This window comes from Podarcis pityusensis (genome assembly GCF_964106645.2).
Source record: "Podarcis pityusensis genome assembly, chromosome: 10".
Lineage (NCBI taxonomy): Eukaryota > Metazoa > Chordata > Lepidosauria > Squamata > Lacertidae > Podarcis > Podarcis pityusensis.
This window is the reverse complement of record NC_138035.1, coordinates 46,946,915-46,961,618: the sequence shown is the minus strand read 5'-3', so window position 1 is coordinate 46,961,618 and position 14,704 is coordinate 46,946,915. Positions and strand designations below refer to the sequence as shown.

The window sequence follows — 14,704 nt, the reverse complement described above, 5'->3', positions numbered from 1 at the left end:
ATCTCAAAAACTATTTATTAGGATCAACACAGTGAGCAATATTTAAATATATTTTTTCCATACTGTTTTTCCATATTGTTGACAATCGAAGTTTAGTTATTCACTGAACGATACATTTCTTCTGTAATCAAAGAAATAACTGCTGTGTAATGGACCATCTGGAATTGTTGCCAAATGACGATACGGTTTATTTAAAAACCCTTTTACTTCATACACAGGCACAAAGAAGGGGGCAGAAGGCACTTTGATCTAGCTAGGGCGTCTATCAGTGGAGTAAGAAGGAAGGTAGGTAGGTAATCCACAACAGACCTTGGGAAATGAGCACATATCAACTGAATTTTGAACATTCTCCAGTCATTATGCATAATCCCCAACAGACCTGGGGGAATCTTGACTGCATTTCGTACATTCTCTGGGCAATATGCACATTCTGTAGTCAGTATGGACAGTCTTAGAAACACTTTTTTCTATTTCCTTTACAAAAGTGTGCACAAACATACCCACCACCTAGGGCTGCTTCTGGCTTGTGTACAATTCCCATGAGGATTATGTGCACATTCTCCATGAGACCTGGTGAATGTGCACAGTGGCTGGTTGTTATGCACATTAACCACCAACTTACATTCCCCTTAATATATAGACACTAATGCTTGCCCAAGGCCAGTAATAAGCTACAATACATGAGGTATGAAGAACATACTTTAAACATTAAAAACTAAGAGTTTTAAAAATAATAATAAAGGAAAACAAACCAAGCCAAAACAAGTTTAATAAACAGAATGACAGTGTGGGGTATCTTTAAGTTTTATGGCTGTATGTTTGAAAAAAGCTGCATAAGTAATGCAGCCACTGCAAACTTCTGTTAATAAAATGTTTATGGTTCCCTACACCACCAGAGTTTATTGCCAGGCATTTGGGAAGATCACATTAGGTATGCAGACTTTTCTACACAAAGGGCAATGAAAACTTTATAGCATCCTTCAGTCATACATATTCTAGACTCTTCCAAGGCAGATACATTCATTAAAACTTGCATTTTAAAATGTCTTGTTAGTAACTTGTTAGTACATCAAACCTTGAAAGTGCTACAGAAAGAAAGAGGGTATGTGCAACAGATACTGTGTGTTTGCGTATAAGTAACTATTTGCCAAATAATACATTAGGTTCTATAACAAGCACTACCAGGCTTCCACACTTCTGCTAGATGATGAAAACGGCTGGCTATTTGTTTTGATATTTCCAGTTAAGAAGAGGAGCTCATAGACAAGCTAAACTTGTTGCCTTGGGTTGAAGGAGATGAAGTGTTAAATGTAAGCAGAAAACTACTCTTCTTATGTGTGGATTTTAAGTATGGAAAATCTTATTGTCGGGACTTTGCTAATTGGTGGCTTCCCCCCTCCTCACCCCCCCACATGTAATTGATACAATAATGGTACATTAGTGGCAGATTTATATCAGGGCATCCACACATCCGTCTGCTTTATTAGTGTTCTGCAATGCTCCTCCCATGTTAGCCACAAACCTTTGTCGTTTAGAGGAGCATTCCTGTGCTAACGCACAAAAAAGTGAGAGGAAAACAAATCCCAGAATATTTGCGGTAGCAAACTGTTAGAGGTATCGGTTGGTTGCTCGAGAGCAATCAGGCAATATGCTTCAATAATCTGTTTTAAAGCTTTCTTATTGATGATAAAAACCTTTGGAAAGCAGAGCGCCTCTATTCCGTGTCTTGCTCATTCACTGGCAGAATCTGAGAGTGGGCGGTCCTTAAACCTTCCTCAGCAGAGTAGTTTCTTGACGCCCAGTCTGCACCTCCCCTCTCTGCGCGGAAGCCTACTGCGCAAGGAAGGCGTGGGTAACGGGGGACCTCTCTCCTCCCCACTTTGCCCAGGCAAGGGGTCCTGGCACTGCCTCGCCTACACTAGAGGTGTAGCTACCTTCCTCCGCTGAGGAAGTGCTGCTTCCCACGATCTTTGGGGGCTCTCTGTAATCCATCCGGCTTTTCCCCTCTCCCCCCTGAGCCGATGGCAGTTCCTTGACACAAACGTTACAGGATTTTTAGCAAGGAACTACAGAGCGTGCACCTATTGCAAACAAAGCAATACGACTGCCCCAGAACCCTTACAGGCACAAATGGTCCCGAAAGTGTGATCATGTATAACCACCCCGATAACATCATGAGCACAAATCATGATGAATGCTCAATAAAAACGACATCTGGAAGGGCCCTAAGTGTTTTCTCAAGCATTTATTGCTTCCTTCCACCAACAAATAAACAAATAAGTGAACTGGAGAAAGCTTTTAGGGAAAACTTGTTTTCTATGTTTTAATCAACTGCTCATTTTTACAACAGACACAATTAATTCCTGTGTGACACATCAGTTTTCCGTGAAAGGAGGCAAACAATTTCTAACCATGCCTATTTAATATTAGCAATAATACAAAAAAAGTGTTTTGCGATGACTGGTGCATTAATGTGCGTAAGAAATACGTGAAAAGGGCTGTTATTGTTAATTTGGGCAAAGTAATCCCTTTACAGCATGGATTTGAATCAAGGAGTTTCAGAAAATATTCCTTGTAGCCTGTTGACTGGTTCACCCTAACAGCAACAAAAGATCAATGCACTAACAAAATAACTAGGCATAGTCAGTTAGCTTGGACCATAGCTTGAAAAGTAATATGAATAACTTACAAATTAAGTTGGGTCAGGATTCTGTTAAGGGCAAAATTCAGTGCAATATCCTACCACCTACAGCAAGTGAAAACATGATGCTGACACTGTGCTCAGACATCAGGGTGCCTTTACTACCAACTCAACAGAGATCATTCTATCTATAGTCCTGACAGTCACCTGCCACATCTTATAGCTCAAGAAGAAGGAAATTTGTTTCGTTAAAAGTTGGTCTACTTCAAAGAATACTGTGTGATAGGACTTCATTTTTAAATCCTAGATTTTGCATTCTTGTAAACACTGGGTTTTAAACCTGTTGCCACACTAAAACAATACCCAGATTATGACTTGTAGATGCAGAACACACAATTAGATCATAGAGGGCAGAAGAAACCAAACCTCTTTGATTTGGGATATGGCGATGTAAGTACAGCATGTGGTCAAACACTAACTTTTGTCCTGCTGTAAAGCATCCTCTCTCACAGTGGCTCCTAACAGATCTGAATTTCAATGTGCTTTCATGTCATTTGTCAGATGCATTTAACAGCCCTGGCTTCATTATACATTAAAAAAACCCTTTATGGTCACCTACATGAGCTTTTGAAGTCCTTCTTTTTCATCCTTCTTCTCATCATGGTGCCACGTGGACTGGTAGAGTAGAGACTGCGAGGTAAAGTCCCCATGTTCAGGGAACTCAGACTGTATGCGCTCATGGAGGCCGGAGAGAAGGACGAAGATACGAGTGCTGTTGAAAGAGAGGGAATCACTTGTCACCAGGTGCTCTGCAATAGGGAGCTGGGGAATTGCATGCCCGCTATTGGCTGTTAGAAATCTAGACCCTGGTATGGCTCACGAGAACGGTTTGTGTGCATACAATAACAAAATCACAAACTATATTAAAAAAAAGAGGCTGTGTAGCACATTCAGGGTCAGGTGAACCATACAAAACACCTGTTTGTTATAACAAACACACCATGTGCAGTCCTATTATGATACTTCCATCCAAGTATACAAGCAGCTCTTAATGAATGCCACTAACGTCAACCATTTTGTAGTTCAAAGTCAGTTGAATTCATTGTAAGTTGATCAAATGCTTAGATAAAAGCACCACAACAGGGTTACAGACACAGCTATGTGAATTAACGCACATTTAACGTGGTGAGTCTAGCAATGCATTCTTTGGAAAAGGTGATTTCTGACATTGGCTTTGAATTGGAAAAGGTTGCATTCTCTTATAAGGTACCGAACTGAGTTTTGTAAACCTTTTGGGTTATCACGTATTTCCCCCTTCTTTCTAAAGACCGGTTAAGTTAAGGCAGGGGAGGAAAAAAATGATGTCAGAAATAACCTCACATGTTTGTGAGAAATCATGAGATGTTGCAAATTAACGAAAGATTTCAAAGAATGAAAATGGGGGTGGGGAGTATGAGAGGAAGAGGGTGAGGTAGAGTAAATGATGATGATGACTAATAATAATAATAATAATAATAATAATAATGTCAGGAGGAAAAAAAGCATGGAACATTACGAAGGCTTTTTGGAGGTGATGTTTTCTGGCATTTCAAAGCTGGCATCCTGCAATGGTCAGGGTGGTAGGTGTTATAATGGTGATAGGTGAGAGTGCTGCTGTGGCTGTTGGCATAGGGATTCCATGTGAGTTGCCTGTTGCTCCTTTGAACCTTCGCTGCCCACCATGAAGGGATGAGAAGAAATAAAAAACAAACAAACAAAAAGGACCAGAGAAGAGGGAAAGGTAACTGGATTACATAAATTTAAAAAGGAATAGAAATAAAAGCAACCTGAAAAGAAAAAGAACACTGTGGCCTCCCCCCCCCCACCCGGTAGTGAGATAACACTAGAATTTATCTCAGGGATGGTGACCACTCATAGACTCACAACTAATGGGTTTCATGCATCTTTTTTTTTTTAAGTGATCAGTATTCAATCAGTTTTTAATCTGCCTCTGCCCTTAGCTGCTATGATTAAACACTTAAGAGAACCCATTTGAGTCAACATTACCAGGATGCATGATCTACAATTAGTAATTAAGTTCTGAAAATATCCACCCATTTAAAAGAACTTGTATATATATAAAAATTAAAAATAAAACAAGGGACCATATATCAAGAGACCATGCACTATAATTCAGAGTGTTTCACATGTCAGTCATTTCAATTTACTGCTTTGACATTTTAATTTTACCGGCATTCATCAGTGGCACTATATTATCCTGGACAACGAACTCCTAAGCATCAGCACAAAAATTCCATTTAGGGGACTTTATTTAATAAAAACAAAGCAGAAATCTAAAGTCATCATTTATTGTTCTGATGCGTGGTTTTCAGACAGTTTTTGCCCACTGCAATAAAGGCGCATGATTCCTGATCCTAGTTAGTTTTGTGTCAGCTACACCTTAAACAAATATTAAAGGGGGGGGGAGAGAAGCTGTCAATTTACTACAGTCAGAAAATGATAACTGGTCTTCTTATAACATTTCAAACTATATCAACTGAAACTTGCAGCATAGCATATTCAACTCTAAGCAAAATAAAAAACTTCATCAGTGAATTTATGACTGAGGGTTAAGGGAATAATCTTTTCAGACCTTTTGTTTTGCAAATTTCATTCTTGGGGTACTGCACTTGGGATAAAGCTTTAATATTTGGGCAGTAACAAAATATATATAATACATATAACCCTATATAAAGCTAATGAGAATTCTATTATGAAAAGAAATAGGTAAGAAAAGGGATAAAAATGAGGAAAATCTAGAGTTATAAACTAAAAATTAGTCAACTACCGGTAATTAAAATGTCTTCTGCCGCAAACGTGAAATATTATGTTAGAGCTAAAGGTTCCCTTCCCTTCAGAGATTTTAAAAGCAGGGATCCACCTGCTTAATTCTTCCTGCTATTTTATACGGAAGGCTTTTACTAAGGAGATTCACATTATTCGAAGTACACGTGGGGTTTGCCATACAAGGTTAAAGAATGGAGTGCTCCAGTTCAGAATTTACATACTCTGTTCCAGGATGCTATTACATTTCCACCACTACTTCTATTTTTGCCTGCTGGTGCACACATCCCAAAAAGTCAATCAGCATTCTGTGCTCACTATGCACAATCAGCCCTCAATATCCTGTTTTGGGGATTTCCTCCTCAATATTTTTTTTGCAGCTTTGTAAATCTTGGGGTTCCCCCCAAATCTGCTCATACCTTCTTCTTGGTGTGGATTGTGCCGTTTTGGTCCATGCTCTTAGCACATAGAAGGGATGGAGAACTTTATGGTCCCCTGGATGCTATCAGACTACAACTCCCAACACTGGCTGGAGCTGAAGGGAGTTGAATCTGACAACATCTGAAGGGCCAGTTTCCTCAATTCCTGATATAGAGGCTCAGCAAATCTTCCTGGAGATGTATTAGACCAGTGTTTCCCAACCTTTGGTCTCCAGCTGTTTCAGACTACAATTCCCATCATGCCTGACCACTGGTCTTGCTAGCTAGGGATGATGGGAGTTGTAGTCCAAAAACAGCTGGAGACCAAAGGTTGGGAAACACTGCATTAGACTTTAAAACTATCAAGCTGAGACGTTACACTGGCAATTCTGCAACAGGGGAGTGGAGGAAACATGATGTTTCTACAGAGCACACATAGAATGAATGGCAAGGGAGCCCTTATATATCTTGCAGTGCAACATGACACTGTTGAAGTGCTGGGGCAGCCAAACGTTCCAAATGGGGTGAGGCATGCTTTTCCCTGTGCAATGAAAGCATGGCTGCCTTGGCCTGCAGCCTTAATGGAGTATGAAGATATGTGAACCAAAGAATGCCATCACATGTAACATTTTTTTCTCTCCCATTGAACTATCTCTTTGTGGAGCACGCCTGTGCCTATTGAGAGTGGTTAGTTAGCCGTATTATGCTCTGCCCTCAAGCTCTCTCTTTATTAAGGTATTAACACATACATTATCACTGCCCTTGGCAATAAAATATGCCATTAATTCTTAATAGTCCAGCATGGATAACCCATCACTCTGTCTGCTACTGATTTAGAAAAATATATAATTTTCCTTGAGCAAATTTAATTCTGGCCTCTTCCAGTAAACCAAGTGCATAATAATCCAAACTTGAATAGGTGTATATTGTATGAAAATAAGACTTCTTAAAGCATGATGCTGAATTTAAAAAACAGGTGGCATTCTGCACTCAGAATATAGTCATACCTTGGAAGTCAAATGGAATCCGTTCCAGAAGTCCATTCGACTTCCAAAACGTTCGAAAACCATAGCATGGCTTCTGATTGGCTGAATGAAGCTCCTGCAGCTAATCAGAAGCCACAGAAGCCCTGTTGGATGTTCAGCTTCCAAAAATAGTTTGCAAACTGGAACAGTCACTTCCGGGTTTGCGGCATTTGGGAGCCAAAATGTTCGAGAGCTAAGCTGTTCGAAAACCAAGGTACGACTGTACTGTTTATTAATCAATTCTTTTTATAGATGAAGGTAAACAATGGGTTCTGTATGTTGCAAAGTGCATCCCTTTTCTTTGTAGGCAACTATGAAGTTCAAGGTAAAGCAAAAACCACACACACACAGATTTTAGAATTGTAGGAGCATAGGAATATAGCAAGCTGTCTTATACTGAGTCACCATTTGGTCCATCTGGCCTAGGATTATCCACACTATCTGATAGCTGCCAAGAGTTTCAGTTGGGGAGCCTTTTCCAGCCCAACTAGAAATACCAGGGATTAAACCTAGGCCCTTTCGCACGGAAGGCAGATGTTCTTACCACTGAGCTATGGTTCTTTTTTCTCTTGTCTCACAGAAGTTAAGGGCAGGTTCCCAACTGACTCTTAAAATGCATTTGATTTCAAATAAATCTGACTTAGATTTCACCAAGTCTATCTTAAGCGTTAAATTCAAAGAGTAGTTCTGAGTAAACTTGATCAGAATTTGGCTAAAGAACTTAAAAAGCACACTTGAAATTGAGGTTTTAAGAGCAGAAGACCAAAGAAACAACAACAACAAACCCACTTAAAATTTCCGTAACATCAACTTTCAAGAGTTCTTCCACAGGAAGAAGCAAGGAGAAAAGGATGACATTAAATGTAGAACTTCAAGTCTTCCTACCGTGTTCTGGTCCCTTAAGAGCCAGCCTTGTCTGATGATGAGGAAGGATCTCTAGCTTGACATTGTCAGAAGTATTAGCCAAGAACTGTGTCGCTTCTGCCAATGTACAATATTCCATGCTGGTGCCATCAATGGAGAGAATATGATCTCCTACATGTAATGCGCCACATCTGTGGAAGAAAATGAAGGACTTCAATGTAGCACACTGTGCTCATTCCTTGGAATACAAGAATTCACTTCTTTTCAAATGGATAAACAGCTTCTTCTTTTTTTTTAAATTAGAGAAAATTATCTGTAAAAGACTCGTCAAACCTTTAGTGCAAATCTTTAAAATGATTGGAAGATTAGGTTATAGTTGTAATGTTCTGCCAAAAACCAATGCAGGGAGATAGCCAAGTCATCACTCACGGGACTTAGAACAAGCAGTAGAATAAGTGGGAGCTGCTTAGCTGATGGAGGCTACCCCCTTTACACAAGTGCCAAAAAGTTCATAATTTAATGAGTTATTTGAGAGTTACATAGGGCTGCCATACATCCGGATTTTCCTGGATATGTTCTCTTTTTAAGAGGTAAAATCACCATCCGGGTGGATTTTTAAAATATTGCAAAATGTCCAGATGACGATGATCCCTTTTTTTGTAGTGTCTCCTGGAGGCTACCAGGCCCGGCATGGCCTTCCTGGGATGCAAGCAGAACCCTACTCATGCAATGAAGTGTTCCTGCCCCTGCTTCCTCACTCCAGCCCCTAAAGGCAAGATTGCATGAGAAGCGGCAAGGAGGAAATGGGCATAAACTGGATGCATGAGTGGAAGTGTTTTTCTGTTTACACAGGGCACCTTTGGATCCAAGCTCCTGGGTTTCTTTGTCTTGCCTATAATTTTTGCTGTAATCCACAAGCTATGCAGGGAACTCTTAACTGCCCTAATTGCTTCATCTCAGAGTGCTAGACTCTGCTGCTTGATTATATTGTCAGATGGAAACCAGGTGGGTAACATACCATGGTGAACTCTTCTGCAGCACTCACCTGTCTGCAATACTTGCAGATTTTATTTTGTCTATGATGATCACTTGTTTGCTACAGCACATCGAGGTAGATAGTGCAACTCCCAGAGCGGAACCAGCAGTTTTGGCCACTTCGACAAGCAGCGGCCCAGAAGCTGTTGCTACCGAATCTGTAAAAAGCAAAGGTTATTGTGGGAGATCACACAGGGTCCCCGGACGTTTAACGGTCTATTGATCCCTGTGCCACCACTGTGCTCGCTTCCCTGCTGCCACCGACCCGTTATCCTCGGGTTAAACACTGAGTCCAGCCAGTTGCTAAAAGTAAACCAAAAAGAAAGTTTATTTTACAAACATTAACAAGTTTATGGTTTCTCAGATAATATTCCTGTCAGTATCTTAACTTTAGTTTCTTTACCGGCCTATACCTTCCTAATACCTTCTGACTGATTATCTCTACTGTTTGACTGACTCCTCTTAACAAACTCTCTCACTCTCTCACACCAGACTAGCCCAACCCACAGACTTATCTTCCCTGTCTCTTATAACTCCAGACTGTCTTCTCAACCACCCTAACTCTAACACACTCCCCCCCCCAAACCCCCTGTACTTAAACCTTATACACAATTAACTCCGCCCCTTGGGTTCCCATTGGTTAGTCATTTTACAATTAGTTAACTCTTTCCTTATGAACCCAGTATGATGTCACACACCTAGGAGGGCAAACGCCACAGTTATCCTTAAGATGGCATCTTTCTTTCATCTTAAAGTTCTTGATTAACCAATTTATCAAAACGGGGTTTCCAAAACAAAATGTTTATGAGCGTTTCCCCCCACCAGAAGTTCCCAGGAAAATATTTTGGTACTCTGTGTCAGGCTGAATTTGAATTTGGAACTTGATGTCTTAAAAAATGTTGACTTCAGCACCAGGAATGAGGGCAGGGAAGCATGAATGATATTTGCTCCACTGAGGTTTGCATTTATAGTAGTCTCAGTCTTCTTGTGTAATGCTGCACTCAGATACCAGTCTCACTACATCTTACTGAGCAATTAGTCTTGAAGCATTCAACCTGAGGAGGTAGCAATCAGCACAATCTGTGCCATATCGCCTGTTTTGGTCTGTGCTGCTTCTTCTGATCATGTTACACCCCAGTGTGCTGTTTGGGCTAGCAGCAATAAGCATACAGAATTGCACAGGATCTGAGAAGCGCAGGATGCTGAATTAGCACAACTGACAGTCACAATGCCATCTGTCTGGCATCCCTAGATAGGCAGCTGTTACAAGCAATTCAACTTAAGGGAACCCTACATATTATGCTATTTACACTTCCCCGCCCTCTTTAAAGCACTTACTTAAATTAGCCAGAGACAGTTTCCTGTCAAAATTGTGCCCACTGGCTGCTATTTGTCCCTGCAGGTGTGCAGCTGTATCTCTGCCCCCCCCCCCATGTTATCCTTGCCTGCCTTTCCCCACAGCTGCTCTTTATCACATAATTCTGTAATTTAAGGTAACCATATATTTCATGTAACATCTATTTGGGACCTAAACTTTTCTTGGAATTTGATTTTGAGAGTCATGGGTGCTACCCAAACGTGTTCCCCAAGAGTGGCTAGGGAAACTCAGCCAGATGGGCGGGGTATAAATAATAAATTATTATTATTATTATTTCATTTCATTTCATTACTAACAACAAATGACATTCCTACCCACGCCATGTCTTTGTTTGGACCCATGAACCTAAATCTAGCACCAAGAGTTTGCAGAGAGGAGACTTGCAAGAAAGCTGAACAAAGCGAGTCTTCAGATTTCAAGTGGAGAGAGGAGGAGGGTGAGAGGCCACACTTGGAATTTTTAATAACTCCAGAAACTGAGGGGAAAATGCTGGAAAAGGGGCTTGGGGACTAGCAGAATAGAGGCAGAGCGAGCCAACGAGGATAAAACAGCAATGTAAGAAGGCACAATACGAGGTAAGTATATTTAAAAGACCCGAGGAGAGAGAAAAGAATGGGAGCAAATGGCGATCTGGCTGCACTCAACTAAGGAAGGAGCAAACTGAATCCTGGAAGTCCTGTATTGCGTGTCGAGGTCCGCCAAGCCACCCCTAAATAATTCACAATTCACACATAATTTTTGTTTAAGGTTTTTGGCATAATTTTGGCCACAACTTTATTAAAATACATAAATATGAGTGGTTGCTTAGGTATTGGTTATGACTATCTGTCCCCACGCCCAGGGACAGAACTGACTTCTGGATTCCAGCGAAAGCCAGTGAGGGAAAACAATATTGGGGAGAGCATGGAGCCGGGCACCAGATCCTCATCCCCCCCGCATGCTCCCGGGGGCTTGCGTGGCCCTAAGCCCCATTCAGGGGTACGGACAAAAGAATGGAAAGCCCCTGGATTCCTTTAATGGAATTCCCTTGCAGCAGCAGCATTGGAGGGGCAGGCACTTACCCCTCCACCAACCAATTTTTTAACCAATGCCTAACCACAACCTAACAAGTTGTGACAATTTGCTACGCAGTAGGCAAAAACCAAATGGCACCAGCCAAACAGCCAAATGGACAAAATTCCTACCATGCCCCTGCCCCAAAAGCAGACGACCCCATGACAGGCACAGCAAGGTCAACGCAATAGCCCTAGATTAGGGAGGGTGGGTGGGTGATCCGATGCACGCAGCAAAAGAGCCCAGTCAGTGCTGCGTGACTTGATTTTATAACCTTTGGTCCGTCCCCCTAAATGGCAACACCAAAATTTGCCCAGTAACCCAATCGCCCAATCACTGTAGATGGTCATCCATACTAACCTGCCCAGCAACAGAGGGGTGGCCTGTTCAGACCCCACCGCAACACGTGCTCTCTATGAAGAAGAACACGCTTTGGGTGCAGTCAAGGCCCATTCTGCTGAGTTTTCATTGTAGGCAGGTCCGTGCAGAGGCAAGGGGCAGCAGAGTACACTTGTCCTGGGCCTTGGAGAGCTAAGCAGGTAGGGGCCCCCTACCAGGGACCGGCTACTTTTTTGTTTGAGTTTATAACTTTATTCTAACAAGGTTCCTGCCTCAGGCGTCTGACAAGCTCTGTACAGGCCTAATTGCAGGAATGGGAAAACAAATAGGAACACGGATATCCTGCCACGCAGCAAGGTTACCACTTCTGAAGGTCTCCCTCCATTTGTTACATTTAGACAATCTTTGAGTTAGGACTGACTACAGTGGTACCTCGGGTTACATACACTTCAGGTTACATACGCTTCAGGTTACAGACTCCGCTAACCCAGAAATAGTGCTTCAGGTTAAGAACTTTGCTTCAGGATGAGAACAGAATTCGTGCTCCAGCGGCGCAGCAGCAGCAGCAGGAGGCCCCATTAGCTAAAGTGGTGCTTCAGGTTAAGAACAGTTTCAGGTTAAGTACGGACCTCCGGAACGAATTAAGTACTTAACCTGAGGTACCACTGTATACAGATAAGTCCAATTATAATGGTGCACCAGGAACCCAAATCAAGCAGACCAGGTGAGCAAGCGCTGCCACCAAATTAGAGAAAGCAGAAGTCAAGTAATGGAGTGCGGGTCAAGGAAGCAAAACTAAATATGAGAAAGAGAGATCAGAAGACGATAATCAAGTGCATCTCCCCCGACAGAGACAGATTAGTTTATCATATGCAAGTAAAAAAGCATGAGTATGAAAAATGAACCATACAGATATGAATTATTCATGAGCAAAAGATGTTTCAGTCATTAAGATATTTACACCATGACTAAAGCACTTACACACTATGTTGATTTATCGGTTATGTAATTACATAAGATATGCTGATGAATGTTTGCACGGAAAACACTCCTAGATTTTTATTTCGTTAATAAGTTCCCCCACTTTTGAACATTGCATCTCAATCAGGACACAAGACTTTGATTAAAGCCTCCCAGAGGTACTGAGATTACCTTCGGCATGCTAATAACAACCTTGCCTTATTCAGCTAAACAACAGGGCACTTTCCTTCCTTATCACAAACATAAGAAGGGGGGGAGATATTGTTAACATCTCACTCACGCAGTGTGGCATACAGATTTGGTTTGTAAGAATCCAAACAAAATGAGGCACCTCCTAACCCTTTCAAATGCTCTCAGAATATTATGTTGGTTCTCTGTGTTTAAGAAGGAGGTGGCTGTCAAAACACATTTATATAAGTGATCATAGTCAAATACAATAATCTATAAAACTATATTTAATAGAGAGGATGAGGGCACAGGGAAGAGACAGCAAAGCTCATTCAGAGCAACTGTTACCATTGCCCATGGCAACTAGAGTTATTCTACCTGTTATTTAGAAACCTGATGTATTTCCTATTGCTAGCATGAATAGCAGATGAGTCATTCTTGTTGATTATAATCCAGCAAGTACAGGAATAAGAGTGTTTGCACAAAATGTGTACTAGATTATATGAGATTGTGGAACAATGTAGATCAGGAGTAGTCTTTCAGGGCGTGTTTTTTAATTAAAAAAACTACAATTCCCATCATTCTCTACTGTATGCCATGCTGGCTGGGGCTGATGGGAGTTGTAGTCCAAAATATATGGTTGGCTACCTCTGATCTGAAGTGAGAGCTGGACCATAAAGAAGGCTGATCGCCGAAGAATTGATGCTTTTGAATTATGGTGCTGGAGGAGACTCTTGAGAGTCCCATGGACTGCAAGAAGATCAAACGCATCCATTCTTAAGGAAATTAGCCCTGAGTGCTCACTGGAAGGACAGATCCTGAAGCTGAGGCTCCAATACTTTGGCCACCTCATGAGAAGAGAAGACTCCCTGGAAAAGACCCTGATGTTGGGAAAGATGGAGGGCACAAGGAGAAGGGGACGACAGAGGACAAGATGGTTGGACAGTGTTCTCGAAGCTACCAGCATGAGTCTGACCAAACTGCGGGAGACAGTGGAAGACAGAAGTGCCTGGCGTGCTCTGGTCCATGGGGTCACAAAGAGTCGGACATGACTAAACGACTAAACAACAACAACAACAACAACAACACCAACACCTCTGATCTAGATCACTTATCAGAAGGTTTGTAAAATCACCAACCACTTGATGGGAATATTGGTATTAGTAGGGAATAGTCTATAGAATAAATGTGGGAAACCTTTGTTACTTAGCAAAATGTTGCTGGAATACAATTCCCACCATCCCCATGCTAGCTGGGGCTGATGGGAGTTGGAGTCCATCAACATCTGGAGGATCATAGGTTTCCCACCCCTACTGTAGACCTTCCCACAATCCCATTTCTAGACTAGCTTCTCTGGATTACAACTACTGAACTATCTAAGACGGAAATCCAAGAAGTGACTATTTCACCTGTTTAAAACTCATGTTTTCAAAGTTATTTGCTTTACTTAATTATAAAACAAAACATCTCTTGCCTTTTTAATGTTGACTTTTAAGAGTAAATAAAATCAGATACAAGTAGAAAGCACTACATTGTAACGTGACTAGTATAGATAAAGAAGACTGTTGTAAATGAATTATGCTTTCAACAGATAGGTTTTGAAACGATGTGAATCATGGATGGAGAACAAAGCCACAAAAACGAACATTCCTACAATCATTATCTGCTTTCAGGTGCAATCAATGGAAACTCAAAATTAAAGTGTTCTATATATATCATCCAAGAGCATGCTGAAATAATGGATTAAGAATGACAAAACTTTTGTCTGAGCCAAGTGTCTGAAGGACCACCATTAATAAATTATAATTCTAAAACCAATGCTTAATCATATGCCAATAAAATGTCAAAATATACAGGCTCAAGTTGGCCTGTAAATCATACAAGCAATTGATCTGGGTGCTTATATCCTTAATATAATATCAGTGGTTAGGACATTCTGCACATACTTAAAGGTCCTCTCCTTTCTACTAGCTTATCA

General features: G+C 41.2%; 1 protein-coding gene across 19 annotated transcripts in view; it reads right to left on the bottom strand.

Annotated features, from left to right (window-relative positions):
- The window catches only part of GRIP1 (glutamate receptor interacting protein 1), a 332,684-nt gene that overhangs the window by 29,612 nt on the left and 288,368 nt on the right, over positions 1-14,704 (bottom strand). For 12 of the 19 annotated variants that reach the window (XM_081022289.1, XM_081022292.1, XM_081022288.1 and 9 more), the window contains 4 exons: positions 8,818-8,965; positions 7,794-7,963; positions 4,197-4,352; positions 3,261-3,413 (listed from right to left, as the gene is read on the bottom strand). In XM_081022289.1, the coding sequence (XP_080878415.1) occupies positions 3,261-3,413; positions 4,197-4,352; positions 7,794-7,963; positions 8,818-8,965 (627 nt within the window). The remainder of the gene's footprint in view (positions 1-3,260; positions 3,414-4,196; positions 4,353-7,793; positions 7,964-8,817; positions 8,966-14,704) is intronic. The other 7 variants (XM_081022294.1, XM_081022298.1, XM_081022290.1 and 4 more) reach the window with 1 other exon arrangement.